Source organism: Cydia fagiglandana, chromosome 26 (assembly GCF_963556715.1).
Source record: "Cydia fagiglandana chromosome 26, ilCydFagi1.1, whole genome shotgun sequence".
In the NCBI taxonomy this organism is placed as follows: Eukaryota; Metazoa; Arthropoda; class Insecta; order Lepidoptera; family Tortricidae; genus Cydia; species Cydia fagiglandana.
This window is the reverse complement of record NC_085957.1, coordinates 2,425,709-2,448,380: the sequence shown is the minus strand read 5'-3', so window position 1 is coordinate 2,448,380 and position 22,672 is coordinate 2,425,709. Positions and strand designations below refer to the sequence as shown.

The 22,672-nt window shown below is 38.9% G+C and overlaps 1 protein-coding gene across 1 annotated transcript in view; it reads left to right on the top strand.

Annotated features, from left to right (window-relative positions):
* Positions 1 to 20,568, top strand: part of LOC134677585 (uncharacterized) — a 51,779-nt gene extending 31,211 nt beyond the window's left edge. The window contains exons 8-15 of the mRNA XM_063536063.1: positions 215 to 305; positions 5,694 to 5,805; positions 7,766 to 7,901; positions 9,802 to 9,920; positions 16,144 to 16,271; positions 16,685 to 16,761; positions 17,105 to 17,287; positions 17,914 to 20,568. Of these exons, the coding sequence (XP_063392133.1) occupies positions 215 to 305; positions 5,694 to 5,805; positions 7,766 to 7,901; positions 9,802 to 9,920; positions 16,144 to 16,271; positions 16,685 to 16,761; positions 17,105 to 17,287; positions 17,914 to 17,988 (921 nt within the window). The 3' untranslated portion in view covers positions 17,989 to 20,568. The remainder of the gene's footprint in view (positions 1 to 214; positions 306 to 5,693; positions 5,806 to 7,765; positions 7,902 to 9,801; positions 9,921 to 16,143; positions 16,272 to 16,684; positions 16,762 to 17,104; positions 17,288 to 17,913) is intronic.
* Positions 20,569 to 22,672: the final 2,104 nt, after the last annotated feature.

The following is a 22,672-nucleotide window of genomic DNA, read 5'->3' as shown; positions in this document are numbered from 1 at the left end:
GTTTTGTATGGAAAGCGTCACGTGATCGCTAGTAATGTTATAGAAAAGTAAGTGCCGGAAGCTCCGGCCCGGACACGGCCCGGTCTAACGTGAGTTATCCATTACATCTGTAAAAGCGGTTGTATTGTATTGTAGAATAGAATAGAAATAGAATAGAATAGAAATACATTTTTTCTTCTATTCTATTTTAAAAGCGGTTGTATTGTTATTACAGACGTGGTGTGCGGAGGCGGCGGAGAGACTGGCGCTGGATGTGTGCGCTCAGGCGGACCTCAGGGAGGCGCTGGTCGCGGCCAGCAATGATGGTCAGTTCACTATTTTTAATTACACCAAAAAGAGTGTATAGGGAGTTACTGTCGTGGTAACTTATCTAGCTACGTAGTAAATGTAGTAAATGTACTTACTGCCATCTTTCGACAAAAGATTAAAACTGTTAGAGCGCTATTTGATTTTGATCCGTATTCTTACATTGACGTATGTTAACTTGTTAAGGTGGTTCGATTTTCATACAAAATTCAATCAAAGCTCATTAAGTAACTACACACTATTAGTACATAAATATTTCCGCATTTATCTTCCTTCGAATATTCGTTTGCGCGAAATTAACAGGAAAACAATGTTTCATACAGAAATCATGCAAAAATCATAGTTAAATTTTCATCAATTTTACGTATGTGTGTGTCACAAATGTCGTGTACAGATACATTTCCGACGTTGCCATACCATTTCCGACGTTGCCGGGCTGACCACGGCGCGAATTTGGAGTGCCGTCATGTTTAGTGCAATTTTGTTGACACTGACGTTTGACAGGTACTTATTTGACCTAATCGAGAATAAGTACCCGAAGTTCGTCAGCTTAGCTAAGAACTATCATGGCGTGTTATGCAAACAGTCGCTTTTTTGCTTACAAACGGAAGATTCCCGGTTCGATCCCCAGTCATTGTATGCTGGAACATAACTTTTTGTATTTTTGTTACATCTAAATTTCGTATTGTTTTTTTATTTTTATTTAATTTTTCTTATTATCATAAATCGATTGATTAAGTATGGGCTACACGTATTCGTTTATTTTTGACAAAGAAAATTAGAGATTATACTCTACCTAATCTCTCTTATTTTTACAATCAGGACATCCTCACTGCAATAAAAAAGAAATGTATAAAATTTCCTGTGGTTAAAAATAATGGATTTTGTCTATGAATGAAAAACACAATTATTACTATAGTTTGTTTTTTTTAGCATTAGAAATAAGGTAAACAATCTTGACGTGTCTTTTAATTGAAAAACACATTTTAAAAATAAGTTACGGCAAATATGTAACAATTATAAATCAAATACGATCATTTATATTCTTCTGCTTTCATAAGTAATAGTTTTTGATTTTTAAAAAGCGTTTAAATCTGTGTGCCTAGCCAAGATGCCAGTCTTTCGCTCCGTAGCGAACGTTAGAGCAATACCTCTCTCTATCACTCTGCCATATTAATGCGACAGACACGGCTGCGCTTCGGTCGCTACGGAGCGTAAACCATTGGCACCTTGGCTAGGCATCCTGGTCATCTGGAAAGCGAAACACATACGGAACGCATTTCTATTACTCAATACAGTGGCCAGTTGCAGATTCGGCGGTAATCTTAACTATACCTAAATCTGGGTGCCTAGCCAAGATGCCAGTCGTTCGCTCCGTAGCGAACGTTAGGGTATACCTCTCTCTATCACTCTGTCATATTAATGCGACAGACACGGTTGCGCTTCGTTCGCTACGGAGCGAAACACATACGGAACGCGTTTCTATTACCCAATACAGTGGCCAGCTGCAGATTCGGTTTTAAAGTTAACTATACCTAAACCTGGGTGCCTAGCCACGATGCAGGCTAGTAGAGTTCTCTTTCACCTTCAGCAGAACCGGGAGATCCAAACCTACCTACTTTTCATCTAATAATCTCAAGAATCAATGCATGATTCAAACTTTACCGGTCGCCGTGGTAAGACCTAGGATTTACCATATCGGTGTTGGTAAAAGCCCGAAGTAAACTAGTAAGATTTAACATTTCGGGCTTTTAGCGATCGGCAAACCTAGGTTTTACCGGTAAATCGTAGGTTTTGCCGTACTTCGGGCTTTTACAGTAACATATGTATAATAATTGCTCGTTTAAAGGTAACATAACACAAAGGAGAAACAAAAAGAAATTACCTACTCGCACCAGTCTTGAACCCCAATCCTCTTGCACGTATTTCCACGAACATACCGTTACGCTATTGCAACATATTTACGTTGTGTGAAATTGTCTACTACAAGGATTACGGAAACACTGTTTGCATGTGTGAGTAATAGTAGGAAAAAGCGTGACAGCAACACTCCGTCGAATTAAAAAGGTGGTTTTTGCACAATGAAGTATTCAATGTTTATTTTAATAGTTCAATATTTATTTAAAGAGTGCGCGAAACATACTTTTTTAATACAGTTGCTCAAAAAGTGCTACTTTACGTAGCTGTTTAGCGTGCGGAAAGTTGGTTATCTCGAACTAGTGCTTTTTACTTTTCCAATTTTTTTAAATTTATAGTTGTTCCAATTCACGACTACTTATTGATGAGTGTTAATATTAGTTTCCTTTAAACGTCGTAATCAGCATAAAAACCTACCGTTAATGTAAGAATACGAAAAATATTACATATTTCATATTTAATTACTTACCTCTTCATCATTATAACACGTTTATTTTTTAATATTCAATATTGAAAATTCCGTTCTTAATAAGTTGACTGAATGGAACGGAATAGCTGCCAAACGCCCATAGATATAATATACTTAAAGACGACGTCTAACCGAGCTGTCACTGTTACCACTTTTGTTTAGTGTACGATTAACAATGTTTTTCTTATTTTTTCGCAACTGTATTAAAAAACGTCGTTCGATACACGTGCGGAAATGTCATTCTTCACTCGTCCCGAGTCTTGCCACTCGCCTGCGGCTCGTGGCAAGATATCTCGGTACTCGTGAAGTAATGACATACCTTCCGCACTAGCATCGAAATGTACTATTTCTCCAATATGCTCGGAAATGTTCACCTTACTGTAGCAAAAATACTACGGGAAGTTCTTCGTTAATGTCAAACTCTAATTAAAAAACATCAAACTATCGCTGTCCTGTTCTAGCGGACGGGAAGTAAAAAAACACTACAGTAATAACTTATTACTGTAGTGTTTTTTACTTTTTAATAATAAAAAACGCAAACGGCCAATTATTATTGCCGCGAGCCGCTTCTACACGACCCGATCAGCTATCATTTCACGTGTATGATCGTGCGAATACTGCTTAATAAAATCAAAGATTATTTTTATATTTTTTTTAAATCTCATCCGTGTTCATAAAGCTTATATAGTTTGTCAAAGGACTTTCTCATTTCAAACATAGACAAAGAGAATCATACTATCTTTGTCTTAGACTAGTACTAGCACCCAAAAGAAATGGATGGGTATAGTTTTCCTGGTTCTTACTGACTGAAAAGTTGGTTTGACCACCTATATTGCACAATTATATTGAATGAACGAATACTGAATGGCAGAATAAGTTTGTAACTTTAACTTTTAAAAATTAATTAAAGAGGGAAATTGTTTTTGACATTTTGGATGTGAAGGTTTGATTTGAGTGATGCTTGATGGTTAACCCTTTGACCGCCGTTGTCCGGTATAGAAGACAACGATAGAACGATACGCTGGCGCCGTCGTCTTGTATACAAGACACAAATTCAACCACTGAGTTAATGTGAAAATAATAACAATTGCAATTTCATTTACACTCGTGTTCATATTTAAAGTCTTTGTTTTTTCATTTATTTGCTTTTTAAGCCGCTATATAAATCCCTTCTTTTATAATAAGGCATTTAAAAAAATTGCTCCAATTTTCAACATTTTTCATGTTCCTCGTCGCCGTTGTCTTGTATAAAAGACAGCTAGGGATGGGAATGTTAACTCGATATGGGAATTTTTAAAGTAAATATAAAGTCAGAAATATGTTTTTATCTAAGTATTTGAACACTTGTTAATCGCCAATTTTTTTCAACGAATAGTAGGTAACTACTTACTAGAATACGTAGAACGAGAGTCAGATAGGCATAACTATATTTAAAGTTCAGGTAGCTTCTTTAGCTCTATAAAGTAGAGTCAGACAAGTAAATTTGCCATTGTAGATTGTGGACTATTTAATTGCAGAAGAGATAAATAAAGAAATAATTGATGTTATTTTATAGCTTAGTGGGAAGGGATACACCGCAGCGACCGCTTCGCACAAGTGTGGTACAGGGACATACCTGTTTATCAGACTTTACTTTTATTGTTATAACATTGAAGTTAATGTGTAATTTTTTTATAACAAGTCGTTGAACGTTTTTTTGATAAGAGTTTACCTATAGATTAATGTAAACCAAACTGAAATTATAATGATAGATTCTAATTCCGGAATAATATCTTCACTCATAAAAAATTCAACCCACGTGTAATTTTCACTAAAACAGTTCCGGTATATTGACTTTATCGACACATGATGCGCAGCTTTAACGTTACGCCAATAAAGTTTACGTACCGACAAGCGCTTACGCCGTTGACCTAGAGACTATTATTAATTGATCCGCGCGGAAACAGTCCTTGTCGGTCTGCACTGCGGGCAGTCCATGGGCGCCGTTGTCTTGTATAAAAGACTTCTCGTACAGCCTAGTGCAGCGATATCACGTCTTGAATCGACATTGTTTAGTGGTTGTTTTTTATGTTAAATCCCTATATTTTAAACATTTTCGGGTGTAAAACATATGTTTAATTTTGGCAATTTGGAATGAAATTAAAACAGGATAAGAACAAAGCTAAATTAAAAAGATTTTTATTAAATATTGTAAATATCGATATCACTATTTGCAATCCCTAAACTTTTTATTAGTTGTTTACTTAAAATTTGCTCTGGCGTGTGAGTGAGCGTCTTTGCGGACTAGGTCCGGCGGCCAAAAGGTTAAATAATAATTATTTTAGCTTATTTCCTCGCATGTTTGGAGAAAAGCACTATATATGCCTCGGCAGGAATAGCAATTCGTGGATTCGTCTTCTTTGTCGGACTCCGCTTCGCGTCGTCCGACAAAATCGAAACTCTACCACGAATTGCCCTTTCCCGGCCTCTGCAATAATGTACTATTAAGTATATAAATAGCATGACCATTTCACAAAAAAATAAAACCTGAAATTTTGCAAAAGTGGTGCCATCTAGCGAGAGTTAAGTTTTGAGTAACCTAGGCGAACCACCTTAAATAAAAACTCTCGTCTTAAAAATTTCACTTACCCCTCACGTTGCACATTATAATGACGAGATGTGTGAAGAAATTAAAAAGCCTGGGACAGAAATGAAATGATCGGTAACTGCAGACATATTCCTTCTGGCATTAGGTTCGCCTTTTGTACAATTTTTTTTATTGTGCAATAAAGTAATAAAATAAATAAATAAATAAATGTTCTTAGCGCCATTTGCACCACGTCACTAACCCGGGGTTAACCGGCTAAACCGTTAATCCAGTGTCAAATCGTTCCGGTAACCACGGGAACTCCAGGTTTAACCGGTCAACCCCGGGTTTATGAATGGTTCGAGTCGCTCATAGAATGACCCTTTAATTTGTAATTTAAAGATAGTAAATGTGTATTGTAATGGTACGTGTCAGGTTGCGCGCTGTCCGCTAGCGTGGCGGCGTGGCGCGCGCGGTGCGCGCGGCTGCAGGCCGACGCGCGCGTGCTGCGCTGCGCGCTGGCCGCCGCCGCCGACACCGCGCACAGGTACACACGATCAAATATCCAACCGAACGAGTGCGAGAATGCGACTCCCGCATGCCAGACGGTTCCGTACTCATTATTATTTTATTTTAACTCGTTTCGTATTTGTAGGCACATATTTTAAAAAGTAAAAAAAAAATCTACAAAAACATTTTCTCAAAAATGGACGTCAAAGTCGACTTTGCCGTGTAAAAAATAGGTCGCGAAGCGCGGAGTTTATGGTCAGTCAAAAATTAAAAAGTTAAAAACATTGCAGTCTCGATTTTAGGACTGCAATGTTGCATACAAATTCCATTATTTGTCGAGTTCCAAACTTTTTAAAAGTTGAAATGGCCATATCAAATGAAGGCACAGGCCCATTAAACAGCCAAACAGATGATTAGTACCGCGACTATTTAGCTGTCTCAAATAGGTTGGCGTATTTTCGGCAGAAAAATACACTTCTATTTTTTTATTAAAAAAAATAAAAAGGCGGCAAGGGCTTTGTTCTGTGAAAATATATACGTAAGAATGTTGCTTTTGTAAAATATTTCTATGATATTTATATTTCTTGCACCATTTTTGAGAAAAGCACTATATATGACTCGGCTGGAAGGCTACTTGCTGGCTTCGGATTCAATTAAACGGACTCCCAAGGTCGTCCGTTTAAAACGAATCCTCAGCCTGCAAGTAGCTACTTCCGAGCCTCGACAATAATGTACTATTGATCACCCGTTATCATGACAAAAGTGTAGTTTTCAGATTTTCCCTGTCCTAAAGCCGACCACTGACCGACAGGCCGCCGGACGATATCGGCCTGTCAGTTAGAACAAAAATTTGACAGTTCCGAACGACTGACCGGCCGATAGCGTCCGGCGGACTGTTAGTCAGTGGTAGGCTTAAAAACGATATTACTTCCCGAATTTCATTGTTCTAGACAATCTAGGTATTCTAAGTCAACGGAAAACACCCTATTAACTATAATTCCCTTGACCTTGAATGTCGAATTATTCATTTTTTGAAGCATAAAAAGTCGCATCTTTTTTAGATTATTTTTTTCACAACTTCAAGTACAGTCCACCTGAATACATAGTTTCCATTTTAATACGATATTTCCACGCGTTCCCAAGACAAAGGATATCGACAGCCAAATGGATAACAAAATGATCCTATATAGGTTCCGTTTTTTTCCTTTTGAGCTACGGAACCCAAAAAAACCGGGCAAGTGCGAGTCGGACTCGCGCACGAAGGGTTCCGTACCATAATGCAAAAAAAAAAACAAAATAAAGCAAAAAGAAAACGGTCACCCATCCAAGTACTGACCCCTCCCGAAGTTGCTTAACTTTGGTCAAAAATCACGTTTGTTGTATGGGAGCCCCATTTAAATCTTTATTTTATTCTGTTTTTAGTATTTGTTGTTATAGCGGCAACAGAAATACATCATCTGTGAAAATTTCAACTGTCTAGCTATCAAGGTTCGTGAGATACAGCCTGGTGACAGATGGACGGACGGACGGACGGACAGCGAAGTCTTAGTAATAGGGTCCCGTTTTACCCTTTGGGTACGGAACCCAAAAAACCACCAGTGACCAATATAACACTTCAAACTGTCGCGTTTTGTACACATATTTAATTACACAAACGGGTCAACCGCGATATACTTTCATAAATACCTAGATCAAATATCAAATATCAACATTTATTCAGCAAATAGGCCACAAGGGCACTTTTACACGTCAACATTGAATTTACATAAAAGCAAAAATAATAACATCAACAATTTTATAAAATAAAACTAACAATTCAATCTAACGTATTACAATTACTAAGAGATGTATATGGTCTCTTAATGTCGAATTACATACAAAATACAGATAAAAAAACACACACAAAAAAATCTATAATATTTAGAGGTGTAAATGTCTCTAGAGATCAATTTACCATCTTACAGGACTTATTTGCTAAAATAATTGTTTTTCCTCAGATTATCGTGTGCCTGTGCGGTGCAAGAGTCGTCCTCGGTGTCCGTGTGCCTGGCGCTGCGCGCCGCCGACCGAGCGCTGGAGACGTATGACGTACTCCTTGCGTTAGCCGAGACCTTACACAGTCCGCAAGAAGAGGTAGGTACCAATAGCACAGAAAAAATAATAGTACTGGGTCAAAAACATTCTGTGTTCGCGTCTTTCCTGTAGACATACACAAGAGTTAAGGGCTATAATGGTTAATTTTCTTATTTAACCCTGGAGAGAAAAATGTACAGTTCGCGCGAACACGCTAGTTTTCTCTCATGTGGGCGATAGTTAACAGCTTGTGGGCATGTAAGTAATGATTTTATCACAGTTCTCTGAATAAAAGGAGGACATTTTCACGTGGATAAGGGTTAAATAAGAAAATTAACCTTTATAATTATTAACTCTTGTGTATGTCTACAGGAAAGACGCGAACACAATGTTTTTGACCCTACTAGGTACAGAAGACTCACTAACAAAACGCGTCTGTTACGATCAGGACAGCGCCACGCGCGGCTTATGGCTAGCCACCAAAATTGGTGTGAAACGGATGTACTTGTAGCTACCTGTTGCAAAGCGACGAAATCGCGGAGTGAGCCACGCCTGCTAATAGGGAATGTTACGCAAATCTCTGCGTAGGGGGCGCCACTACCACTATCCATCACAATCTGGGTCTCTACCGCGAAACAAGAAAATCCAAATTTCGTTATCTAACCTACTCTTGCATATTCGAGCGATGAAGAGGCAGATAACCAAATTCCGATTTTCGCGTTTCCCGGTAGGCCCTTGTTAACAAACCGCCTTGATGCGTGAATGTCATATTTTATTGTCTGTGAAAACTTTTCAAAATACAGTTTAAGGCACAATATGTATAAGTTACTATATGGTTTACTAGCTAGCTTAGTGCTGCACTCTGGCGGGAGAACATTGCAGTAATCCCCCTATTTTGCAATTGTTCGCTTGCTCAAATATCAAATTTAGCCGAATAGTTAACAAGTTAGCCGCCTCGAATTGAAACTATTGAGACATACTATAGTTCGTTTTTTTTTAGCATTAGAAATAAGGTAAACAATCTTGATGTGTCTTTTAATTGAAAAACACATTTTAAAAATAAGTCACGGCAAATATGTAACAATTATGAATCTAATCCGAGATTTTATAGTCTTCTGCTTTCATAAGTAATAGTTATTGATTTTTAAAAAGCGTTTTTCAATTAAAAGACATGTCAAGATCGCTTACCTTCTTCCAAGTTCTTTCTAATGCTAAAAAAAACGAACTATAAAATTGGATAATTTTACGGTTTAGACTGCACTGTTAGTGCTTGAGAAGGGAGACCTAGGCTCTCCGAAACATGTCGCGCGAGTGACTAAAAACAAGTGAGTAAAGGTGCAGGTACTTCACCGTAAACCGTAAAATTATTCAAAGTTAGCCCCCTTGTAAAACATAAATAGTACATTATTGTCGAGGTTCGGAAGTAGCTACTTGCAGGCTGAGGATTCGTTTTAAACGGACGACCTTGGGAGTCCGTTTAATTGAATCCGAAGCCAGCAAGTAGCCTTCCAGCCGAGTCATATATAGTGCTTTTCTCAAAAATGGTGCAAGAAATATAAATATCATAGAAATATTTTACAAAAGCAACGTTGTTACGTATATATTTTCACAGAAGAAAGCCCTTGCCGCCTTTTTATTTTTTTAATAAAAATATAGAAGTGTATTTTTCTGCCGAAAATACGCCAACCTATTTGAGACAACTAAATAGTCGCGGTACTAATCATCTGTTTGGCTGTTTAAAGCGCCTGTGCCTTCAATTGATATGGCCATTTCAACTTTTAAAAAGTTTGGAACTCGACAAATAATGGAATTTGTATGCAACATTGCAGTCCCAAAATCGAGACTGCAATGTATTTAACTTTTTAATTTTTGACTGACCATAAACTAAACGCTTCGCGACCTATTTTTTAGACAGCAAGGTCGACTTTGCCGTCCATTTTTGAGAAAAGTATATTTTCAGCGCAAAGCAGCAGAGGTGGTAGCGAAGCAGTTGCTGGCGCGGCTGGACGCCGAGCAGACGTCGGCCACGATAGGCGAGCCGCTGCTGTCGCCGGGGCCGTGGCTGCAGCACGACGGACAGTGAGTGCCAACACAGATCTAGAATAGGCTTGTGCCCATATACTAGGAATCCTCTAGACCGAGTTTAGAGCAATTATTTTATGAAATCGATGCTGCCAAAAATACAGGGGTGCGGGGGACGAGGTGAGCGAGGTCCCGTGCCGTGATTGGTCCGTTCAAAGACCCGGGCGTCACACAAAAACACTTTCGACTCGAAAATGGAGTAAAAGTAATGGAGTATTTGTGGCAGAGGGGGTAGAGCTGTTGTCTGGCCCCGAACTGCTAATCCTTTGTCTATTGTTAAGTAAAACCGCACGTGCTATAGTCTGTCGATTTGTCAGTAAGTCAAAATTTAACATATATTTAAGACTCGATTGCACCAAAAGTGTTCGCAAAATTTTTAGTGACCGACCGAAGATTCGGTTTCGGCCAAAAAATCATGTGTCGGCCTTGGTTTCGATTTCGGCCAAAAAACGGCCAGGTCGAAACTTATGAAATGGTACTTCGTTCTATGAAACTAAACTGTGTGACAAAGACCAAAAGCTGTGGAACAAGTAGGACAACAATATTAATATACTGATTTATGTACAGGTACAGAAATTAATATACTGATTTATGTACAGGTACAAAAACAAAAATATGAGGGCGCCACTGAACGACGCGGTCTTAATATGTCTATAAAAGCGGTTTTATGGCATTTTTTCAAGTTTTTTAAGTAGTCTATAAAAGTTTCGGTTTCGGCCGAGACTAAAGCCACAGCCGAAAATTCGGTTTCGGCAAAAAATAAATAAATAAATAAATAAAATAAAAAGTCATTTATTGTCGCAACAAAACTTACAGCAACAAATCGAACAAAGAGAAAACAAAAAAGGTTACAGCTTACATTATAAGGTTAAAGTCCGATAGGGTTGTTGACTGTATATAAAATATAGAATATATTTAATTAACGAGATATACAAGGAGAATGTAATTTTAACGTGACATCGTGTCGTGTGTGCGTTCATATACACTCCATAGTCGCTAACCGTTCCGACACGTCGCTAAAAAAAAAGAGAACTTGATTTGACTTGACAGTCAACCACCCTATATAAAGGCAATAAGCATTAATTACAGCACAAAGCAGAATAGCGATAAGTATACATACATCTTTTAATAACTATTTATATAATAGGTATAACATTTAGAACTATTTGTTAATGTTTAATTCCTAAGTGCGACAATAGGCTCGGGACTCAGCTTATGCCGCGAGTCTGGCGACTGCACAGCGCTGTTTTTCAGCCCGTACCTGTCTCTAAGCGTATAAAAAAAAAATTGCTAGCTATAGGGGAATACATGCCTTCGTAGCCTGTATTAACATTTACTTAGGTGCTCATTTAAATCTAAATTACAATTTTATATAGAAATACTTGTTCACGTATCCCTGTCCAGCAATTGGGCCCCAAACGGTTAAAATTTACTTTAAGTTTAAATTTAATTTAAATCATCGTTCACATTATTGTTCTCTTAAAAGAATTCTTTTAAAATTAGCTTTGAAAGTCGGTAATGACATATTCGTACGGAGAGGGGGTGGTAAATCATTCCATATTTTCGAGGCACGATAGGTAAAACTACCTTGGAACCCTATAAATTTATGCTTCGGTACAATTAACTTATTAACATGCATACTGCGAACTCCACGGTCTTTATTTTTCGGCCATCTAAGCTTTTTAAACAAGTACTCAGGCCTGCGAGTTTGAACAATTTTATATACCTGTGTTGCTAGATGTAGTTGCCTCCGCGCCGCCATTTTTAGGGACTTTTTTTCATTAAAGAAAGGCGTGACATGCGCGCGCTTTGGCACGTTGTAACAGAATCTAGCACACGCGTTCTGTACCCGTTGAATAGTTCGCGCGGTCTTAGCGTATAGCCGAGGCCCATAGACTGTATCGCAGTAGTTAAAGTGTGACAAAACTAAGGCTTCAACGAGGGTTTCCCGTACCTTTTCTGACAAGTGCTCCCTTAAGGTATAAAGGGCCTTTAAACGGTAATATGCGTTTCCAACCTTACTATTAACATGTTCACAAAAGCGTAGTTCGCTATCCATTAAAATGCCTAGGTTTTTTGTAACATTAACTTGTTCAATTAATTGATCATCAACTTTAATACGTGGATTATTTTCTTTAATTTTCATACATTGTCCGGTAGTTCCGAGGATCATGAATTTGGTTTTTAATGGATTTAAAACGAGCGTATTTTTAGCCGACCATCGCGATATTGCGCTTAGATCCAAATTTATTAAACTTTCAGCTATTTTCGTGTCACAGCTTTTGAAAGAGTAATAGATCTGGGTGTCATCTGCATACAGGTGTATCCTACAATTTTTAACACACTTCAGAAGATCCGCCGTATACAGGATGAAAAGAATCGGACTCAAAATTGACCCCTGGGGTGTGACTCTTTCTATTGCTTTAACCTGTGATTTTTGCAACTCCCCGTCACTGTTTTCAGTTTCTACATACTGGGTCCTAGTGGTTAGAAACGACTTAAACCATTCACATGCTGTGTTTGATATACCATAATAACGCATTTTAGCAAGTAGCAACTCAGAGCTCAAGCAATCGAAAGCGCGGGAAAAGTCCAATAAAACCAAAACGGTACCGCAGCCCTCGTCGGAGGCCGCTAGCACGTCGTCAACCACATGCGCAAGCGCCGTGGCCGTGCCGTGTCCGCTACGGAAGCCTGATTGCGTTAAGGGCAAAATTCGATTGTTTTCTAAATATTTCGTGAGCTGTCTACATATCACCCTTTCAATTATTTTAGATAACACAGGTAAGATGCTAATTGGCCGCAGATCTTTAAAGTCTTCCACTGAGGAGCCTTTAGGAATGGGTTTCACACGAGCGCACTTCCAGTCGTCCGGGCACACACCAACAGCTATAGATTTATTTACTATGTACGTAATAACGGGTAGAGTAGTCGGCAAGGTCATCTGTATCATATGGATCGTTATACCATCAAAACCCGCTGCCCCCGTATCAATGCCATTTATAATTTTCAGAATTTCCGACTCGGTAGTTGATTCTATGTGAAACTGATTTTCAGTGTAATTACTCGTCCTAAAAAAATTTATTGTATCAGGGTCAAGGGTTGAAGCCCCTGACAGATTGAGGAAAAAGTTATTTATGTCATCTGGGCTATTAAGATGTTGAGGTATGCCGGGCGGGGCCGCATTAGCAACCACTGTGTGTCTTTTAAGATGCTGCCACATAGTATAAGGTTTATTTCTATTTTTATTAATATAGCATTCAAAGTAGGCATGCTTTTCTTTTTTGATTGCCGTGTTAACATAGTTGCGCAAACTTTTATAATATTCAATTTGAGGTTCCGCCTTAGTACGACGGGCATTTAAAAATGCGGTATTTTTAAGTGCCACCATTTCTTTTATTGTATCTGTAATCCAAGGACTAATATTATCTGGAATACGTTTTTTTCTATATGGAGCATGTCTATCAAATAGTTCAATTATTAATCGATTAAAAAGGTTTACCATACTATTGACGTTACCCATATGAATAACTTCTGACCAAGGTATACTCTCTAAATCTTTTGTAAAGGCAGCATCATTTATATTATTAAGCACGCGTTTATAGCAGAACCGAGGTAGCTGCTGAGGACTTGCGATATTAAAATCCGTAACAATAAGAGCGTGGTCACTAATTGATGGGTTATGATGCACCTCCACTCGAGTACATAGCTGAGGTGAATCGGTTATTACTAGGTCTAGAAGTGTGCTAGAAGTGTCGCCCATTCGTGTCGGTTCTTTCACTAACTGTTCTAGATTGTTTTCGCTAAAAAAAGCACTTAGATCCTGAGCGACGTTGCTACTCGGTCGCATAAGGTCAACATTAAAATCAGTCAACAGAAAAATAAAATTACAATAGGCAAAGGCATTAATAGAGTCACTCAGGGCGTCTAGGGCTTGCGCTTGCGGTACCGGTACGGCGTCATCGTCAGGACGATATGCTGTGCCGACGGCGGGCAGGCTCACCTCTAGCCACATTTGCTCGAGCGGGCCCCGTGGCCGTGGATGTGCACCTCGCGCCGCACGTACAAGCCGACACCACCCCCGCGCCCGCCACCCGCCCTAGGCTTATGCTTAAATACGTACCCAGGAATTTGTGGTGCACCCGAGTTATCACCTGATTTCAACCAAGTTTCATTTAGAGCGAGAATATGTGGAGAGTTTTTTTTCACTGTTATTATTAATTCATCACGCCCTGTGTTTAGCGACCGTACGTTCAGTAATCCCAACCTTAAACAAACTTTTTTTTTATGTTTTCTGTTCACTTTATGTAATATATAAGTATAATAGTACACTGCGCGCGATGATAGAATATAGATAAGATAGATAAGTAATATGCATGCAGCATAATATAATATTTAAACGTTTTCAGGAGCCCCCCAATTGCTAGACACGATAAAATGTACACATATATTCTACATACACCAACCCTACCACATGCATGTTCTATAGTAAAACACACAATACGGAACAAAATTAAATTCCTTAAGAAGACAAACTGAGTGACAAGTTCATTTATTTTTGTCAGCTGAGGCGTTAGAAAAAACACTGTTTAGATCAGCGTCACAGCTGATACGATGTGCAACAAGTCCGACCGCTTTCCGTACAAGGATTCGACCATTGTAGGACCATACATATTTCCACTGAAGATTTTTCGCCATTTCTTTTGCTTTTCCAAACAGACGCCTGTTCGTACGAGTGAGCCTTTCATTTATATAAATAGATATGTCACCTGGCAGCCCCAAATCACGTGTTTTGAGGAACCGACGCACCCGTGCAGCATGAAGAAGAGCGTCACGGACGCTGCGGCCACCACCAGCGGTCACGCACGCGGCGCGCGCGCCACCGTCGCCGGCTCCGCGGGCGCCCGCAAGCCACGCCTCCACCAGATCGCGGTCGTCGATGGTGACGCCGATCTTCGCGGCGATCAGTTTTACGATGTGCACGGAGTTCTCGTTATTCTGTTCCGGGAGCCCGCTGATTTCCAGGTCGTTAATGAGAGAGTCTTGCTCCTTCTCGTTCAGTTCAGTCTTAAGCTGCTCGATCGTGGCTTGCAGTTCTTTCACCTGACTGTCCGCTTGGCACTTCTCTGCGTCGTTTAACCGTGTCTCAATATGATCAAGCCGCTGCGTCATCTGAGTCACCGTGTTCGTATTTTCGTCGATCTTGGCCTCCATGTCGTTAACCTGCTTGTCCATTGCGTCAACACGGCCCGACAATGACGTCATACTCTTATCGCAGGCTGCGATATCAGCTCGGACTTCCTTCATCTCTTCGCGGAACTGGATTATCTCTCCTCGAAGGGAACTGATGTCCTCCCTGACCTGCCGCAGCTCGGATATCAGAAGCTCAGGGTCGGTGCCCGCTGCACCACTGCTGGAACTACGATTCCGATTCTGGTCTTGAATCTGGGACTCGGCGTCACTTTCGGTGCCCTTACCCGGTGTGGTATTGTCCTTGGGCGTAGTTGGTTTACAATGAGGGCATATCCAAGACGCGCTTATTTTCATCTGTGCCGTCATTCCAACACATTCCCTAGGGTAGGTCTTGAATTTACACATCGATGACCCACAAGTCGCGCCATCCGCTTGCGTCATATACTTTTTACACCAGCCGCATTTAACCATTTTGCACCGAAATTTGTTAATATGCACAAGTTGTTCCAATTATTTCACTGCAATCCAATGTATTACAAATTATAGATGTATTTCACTTAGTTTTAGGTAGCACACAACGGTTTTTTATTAACACGACATCGCGGGTACGCCGAGAATACGTAGACTAGTATTCGTTGCTGAATTTGGTCCAATTTCTCGTAAAAAATGCTATGATACTGCTGGAATTTTATTTGTACACTTAGTTCACAACACTGTTTATGTTTATAGCACAGTTTTTAATAATATTAGGCCGTATTACTAATTTTAATGAATAATTTTCGCGGAGCCATATCTGCGCGCGCGGGAGTACCCCCGAAAAAAAAAAACATGTTTTAGGTCGGACATCAAAAATTTTATTCCCTTTGACCTATTTGTAATAGGTACAGGGAAGAATCCTGAAAAACTACACATTTGTAAATGAGAAAAAAAAGTAAAAGTATTGAACCCTTGTTGGGCGAGTCCGACTCGCATTTGTCCGGCTTTATTTTACTATTCATATTTTGTACCGTATGAAACATCCTTGCAGAGCGCACACAGACAGCGAGTGGACGGAAGAATGCGAGACAAGGCTCCGAGCGCACGCGGCGCGGCTCAAGAGTGACACAGTCACGCTGCGGAACGCCGGGCAAGCGCCCGCGCTGTTCTCTTATCACGGTAAACTCTAGTGTGACATCTGGGATAGAGATCCATACATTACAATCAGCAAGCGCACTAGTCTTGACTCAAACAGGTCTTCTTACATTAATTTCGATTAAAACAAGTGAACCTGCATATCATATAACTCCCTACCGTTGACCGGTCATACTTTGACTATAGTTCGTTTCGTTTTCGTAGAACAAAACTGCATTCATAGTAAAAATACTATGAATGCAGTTTTGTTTATTTTTAAAAATAAAGGAATGTGTCCTTTAAGTAAAATGAGCCAGCTTAAGGATTTAAGGTAGTTTTCCTCCAGGGCCCGACCTATCTTTCCACACTGTATAGTTCCATAATTTACTAGTGGGTTTGCGCAAAATAGAAATAATATAAGTTAAATACAGTTTTGTATAATTTAGTTATGTTTTCAGATGTAGAAGAAGATGACTTACCCAAATCCGCGGGCAGCGCTAGTATGGCGGAGATGGAGGCAGCTGTCATGATGCAGGTTAACTTATGTTTTTGATTCAGAAATGTTTGTGTTTTATTACAAGCTTTTAGTTAGTTTCACCTATCCTGTTGTCTGTAATCAAATCTTGCAAGTTAAATTTGACCCGGTTTCCGATGTAGCTGAAAATTTGCATACATATGTAAGTCGGGTGACAATGCAATATTATGTTACCATCGAGCTGATCCGATGATGGAGACAGGAGGAGGTAAAAATGATATTTTTCACGATGATCCATCCACGGGACCATAATTGTTTGCGCCCATATTTTATAAATTTGCGTTTTTTTTACTGACGGAAATAAAACCGCCTTGTGATAATGTATAATCCTGTTTGTCTACAGGAGATACTCGCATTGCGCGAGGCCCGCGCCGCCGCGCGCGCCGCCGAGGCCGCCGCCGGCCTCCGGGACGCTAGCGAGGACCACAAGGACCATAAGGACTATAAGGACCACAAGGAATACAGCTACAAGGACCACAAAGATTATGACCCTAAGGACAGGGACAAGGACCATGTGCAACATAAGGTAATTCACAATGATCACACTGTTAATTTGTGTTAATCATTGTGCCATGTTATGACGACCGATCTGGCCTAATGGGTAAGACCCTCCCTATGAAGCCGATGGCCCTGGTTTCGAATATCTGTGTTATCACACATATAACAACCAGGATTCGAACCCAGGACCATCGGCTTCGCAGGCAGGGTCACCTAGTTACTAGGCCAGACGGGTCGTCAAGGTAATAATATAATATGTTTTAACCACACCAGTTCGGAAAGGCTTACTTTGCACTTCAAAAACCGATAGCAGTTGCATTTTATTCACATGTGAGGCAAAGTAATCAAATGCAAATTTTGAGTTGTTTTCTTATGTTTCCTGGTTAAATTGACTTTTAAATGATGATTTTGAATGATAAATATTTAATGACATTAAATGAATGTCTGATGAATGAATGATTTGATTTGGTTTGTTTTTGTTTGATATCTTACAGTTAATATTTTGGTTGGTGTGGTGAAAATTTTTGTGTTTCACTCGGGGGCAAATTGTGCTTAACCCTCGTGCTTTGAATATTATCGTGCTTTAATATTAGCACGAGCGGTTAAACAACAACTTTACCCCCTTGTAAAACAGATAACTATTGTCTATTTCAGAGCGAGTCCACCCGCAGCCGCCGCCGGCGCGAGCGGCACTGGCTGGAGACGCAGGCCTCCGAGACCGACCTCTGAACATATCCTTACCTACTTATATTCCTCAGTATATCTACTACAGAGACTAGAGATGGGCCGAATATGGACTTCGCCGTATACGAATATTCGGTCCAGATCATACCGAACCGAATATTCGGTTGGGCTAAAACCATAGAGAAAAAAAATCTATAAATGCTCACTCCATACTTAAGTTTTAGTACCAATAAGACTATTATTTTCGCAGTCGACATCTAGCATCGAGTAGCAGAATTATCAGAACTGCTACTTGAAAATAGATTTTCCACCGACCGAAAAGTCTAATGCTCAACAATTTTCAGCTAATATTATAACCGGATTAACCCATAGAAGGTAGGATCGTATAGAAGTGGTATACGCGTGCCTCCGTGAGGGACAAAACACACGCAAATGCGACACTGTGATTGGTCGAATTTATTTGTTGCCCACCATTATCCATACTAAAAAAATAATGGGGAACAAAAAATATGTGAGACTGTGACAAGGACAAACAATAATAGCGCTTTCTCTGCTACTCCTACTGAAAGATACATAAGACTATCCGTTCTGTCAGTTATCCCCACCACTCATGCCCAATCCTTTTCAACGACTTCTGTTTTAATTTTAGTTGTAAATTGTTGTTCAATATAATTTTCACCTCAGCAGCTCGAACAAGGGTACTTTGCTTCTTAAAAACAGTGAGCAAAATGCGATTTTGCTCACTGAGGGAGACAAAATGACATTCAAGTGACCTTTATAGTCAAATGTCATTTCAACATGCGGGGTCTAATACAAGTTCGATATACTTGGGTTCTATTATCTCTGTCCCTCTAGGTATGTTCTCACTGCTTAGGGTGAAAAATTTTGTGTACTACACGAGATCAAAGTTATTTACATCTCGTGCGCTTTTGAATCCCTTACTACGCTCAAGATTCTAAATTAGATATTATAGAATCTTTCGCTTGCACGGGACTCAAAATAAGCACTCGAAGAAATATCAAACTTTGATCTCTTGTTGTACAAATAACTATTTCGTGAGTCGACACTAGTGAATTCTAGTATCGAGTAGCGGTACTCATAATTCCGCTACTCGATGCTAGACGTCGACTGCGAAAATAATAGTCTTATTGGAACCAAAACTGATGTATGAACTATGAAGACTATGAAGTGAGCACTCTATTCTTACTATACAGGGTGTCCCAGAATTCGACGTCAAGCCGTAAACGGATGATAGACCAAGTCATAACAGTTATCATAAAAATACAAAAAAAAATCCAACTCATGTTCTTTAAACATTATGGTCACTTTAAAAATTCACTAAAAAATCCACACCCTGTAATTATTCAAGATTACACAATAATAAAAAAAATAGAATAAATTATGGAATTTGTAGTAACAAGAGTTAAAGAACCATTACAGGGTGTGGATTTTTTAGTGAATTTTTAAAGTTTATGATAATTGTTATGACTTGGTCTATCATCCGTTTACGGCTTGACGTCGAATTCTGGGACACCCTGTATTTCTCTATGCTAAAACTGCCCAAAATAAGAACCCGAACTATTCGGCCGAACACGAACATATGCTGATACCGAATATTCGGCCCATCTCTTAGAGACCGTCGTGATCGGGATCGAAAGCGAAAACAATTCACGTCTCTAAGCAGGTGCTGCCACCTACACACGAACTGTGTTACCACGATTAAGTACAGTCGAGTGTAAAAATATGGGTGCACACAATACACTCAAATATAATATATTTACAGTATGTGTCTGACCATGGGGCTTTAGTAGTAGTAGTAGTAGTAAACTCTTTATTGTATAAAAAGACATATGAAAAATAACTTACAATTAGCATGAAGTACAAAGGCGAACTTATCCCTTTGAGGGATCTCTTCCAGTTAACCTTTGTGTAGATGTGCTTTAATTCCAGGGCTTGATTTTACTCGCTAAACTGAGCTACTTTTACCATGGGACCAACCCTAAAATCGGGGAAATTTTTTTGGCTTTCCCATAGAAAACGTTAACATCTGATCAGCCAAAATATATGAAAAAGTAAAAAAAAAATCGGGATTTCGGGGTTGGTGCCATAATAAAAGTAGCTCAGTTTAGCGAGTAGAATCGAGCCCTGGATTTAAAACCCGATGGTCAGTAACACCCTGTATGTCCTAGCGTAACGTCCCACATGTCAGCGAATTAAATTAAATAATAATTTATTTTAGAAATTCAATTAAGAACTATGGGACATATTTTTGAGTAAGTTATATGCACCCATATTTTTGACTACAATACCATAAAGAACTTACTTAAAATCTTAAGATGAGAAATAACTGACATAATTATATCATAGTAAAATAAATGCTTTTAGTATGAGAAAGTAATGGAAATTAGCGTGCATATTTTTATTGAAATAAGCCAAAAAAATGTAAATTTCGCCAAAATAAATTTTACCATTTCAGTATACTTTTAAGCCCCATTTAGACGGTTTGATATTCCGATCAAATACCGCAATGTAACGAAAATCGCATGCAAGATCTTAAACCGTGTAATTGGAGCTTTAAGGATGACTCACGTTAGAACGGCCCGGGCCCGGGCCGCGGCATCCGACTCCTCGTTTGTATAGAGAGCATCACGTGACCACCGGTCACCTGTCATATAAAATGGTCAGTCGTCTCGGCCCGGGCCCGGGACGTTCTGGCGTGGGTCATCCTTTAGACTTGTGACTTTGACAAAGTGAAATTGTAATATCGATTAAAATTGTAGAGTCGGACCAAAAAAAGTCTGCAGCGGATTTGATAGCCCACGCAGTGCAAATGTCATTTATACGTCATAATTTCATAGAAGTTTGACGTTTAAAATAACACTTGCATTGCGTGGAATATCAAATTCGCTGCAGACTATTCTTAGTCTGACTCTAGTTGAATTCATCTGAATATCGACTGAAATTGATTATGCAAAACATTATCTAAAAAAATCATGTTTAGAAATAGTACAAATTTACGCCTGAGAGGCTTTCCTTCCATCTAGTTATAACATTGTAAAAATTATGACATATCTTATTCATTTTAGTTAGTATCTTATTTTTGTTTATACCTCAAAATCCATACTAATATTACAAAGGCGAAAGTGTGTCTGTCTGTTACCTCTTCACGCTTAATCGGCTGAACCGATTTAAGTAGTTGAAATTTGGAATGGAAATAGTTTGAGTCCCGGGGAAGGATATAGGATAGTTTTTATGTCGGAAGTCATCCCTGAAGAGAGTGCAAAGGGGGGTGAAATTGAAAGAGTTAATGAATTGCCTAATAATTGAAGAAAGCAAAGCGCGAATTGAATGATTGCTATTAGCATTACCCGGGCGCTATACCTACTTTAGCTGTTGTCACTAAATCCACGCAGACGAAGTCGCGGGCAAAAGCTAGTGTATAATATGTTATTTAAACAATTCACTGTCTTCATAAAAAACAGAATCTTATGCTGTTGTTGCCTTTACAGCTTTTATCTTTGCCAGAAACTAGTCGTTGAAACATTGATTTGTAAGAAGTTTAAAAACACATCGAAGCTTTTTTACCCATTTTACATTTTTATCATATATATTAACATTTTGATGTTTTACTTTTTAATGAATTGCTGTTTCTCTTTCGCCGATAAAATTCAGTTATAGCAACATTTTTCTTGTAAATACCTTCATATTTAAAAGAACTTTAAAAACATTGAGTAGGTACTAAACCCTCGTGTTACTGAACGTCCTCGCTTGAGCTCGGCCGTTAAATTCATGCTCGGCAGGCAATCCCTGTTCCGATCGATGTATGGTGCTTTTCTTAAAGAAGAAAATTCGATTAAAAGTACAGACGTAGTGCATAATGGTTTTCCATCGTATTTTCTCGGAAACGTTCGTATTTGTCATGCTGCTTCAGTCAACCTCAGAACTTTTTGTACTGAGACTGACTGAAATAGCAAGACACGTTCGTGCGTTTCCGTGAAAAAACGATGGAAAATAATTATGCACTACATCTGTAACTAATTTCTTTGCTGGCGTGTAAACTTTAAAACGTATTTCAAGACCAAAAAAAGTAAGACAATGTTGCCACTGCAATAATTTGTTTGTAAAATAGTAAATTCCTTTTGATAAATAATCAGGCTAAGATAATTTATTTATTAGTAATTTTACTCCTACGATTTAAAAAAAGTACTTTTATTTACTTAGGGTAGGGTTGCCATAAGTGTGGGGGCTCAGACCGGGACATTTAACGAAAACCAGCCAAGTGCGAGTCGGACTCGCCTTCCAAGGGTTCCGTACATTACACAATTTTCAACAATGTATATTTTGATGTGAAACGTGAGTGAAATGTTTAAAAAAGACCCGTAAGGGACGATCAAAAACTAAGTAATAAGTCCGACGCACGCTTGACTGCATATTTCTAATAGGTTTTTCTGTCGTCTATAGGTAAGGAATTATTTAGTATTGTTTTTAAATTTTAGTAGTTTCGGAGATAAAGAGGGGAAGTGGTAATTTTTTGTCTATTTACTTAAATTACTTCTAAACTATTAATCTTAAAATTATTAATAAAATATTTTGAGATTCCCACAGCTCTATCACTTGATATATAACACCATATAGTTTGCAAAACTTTGTTTATTAACTGTCTCATTTACCCCCAAATAAGTGCTCCCTATGTTTAAAATTCATTTTACTTACGTTACAGGTCCGTCTT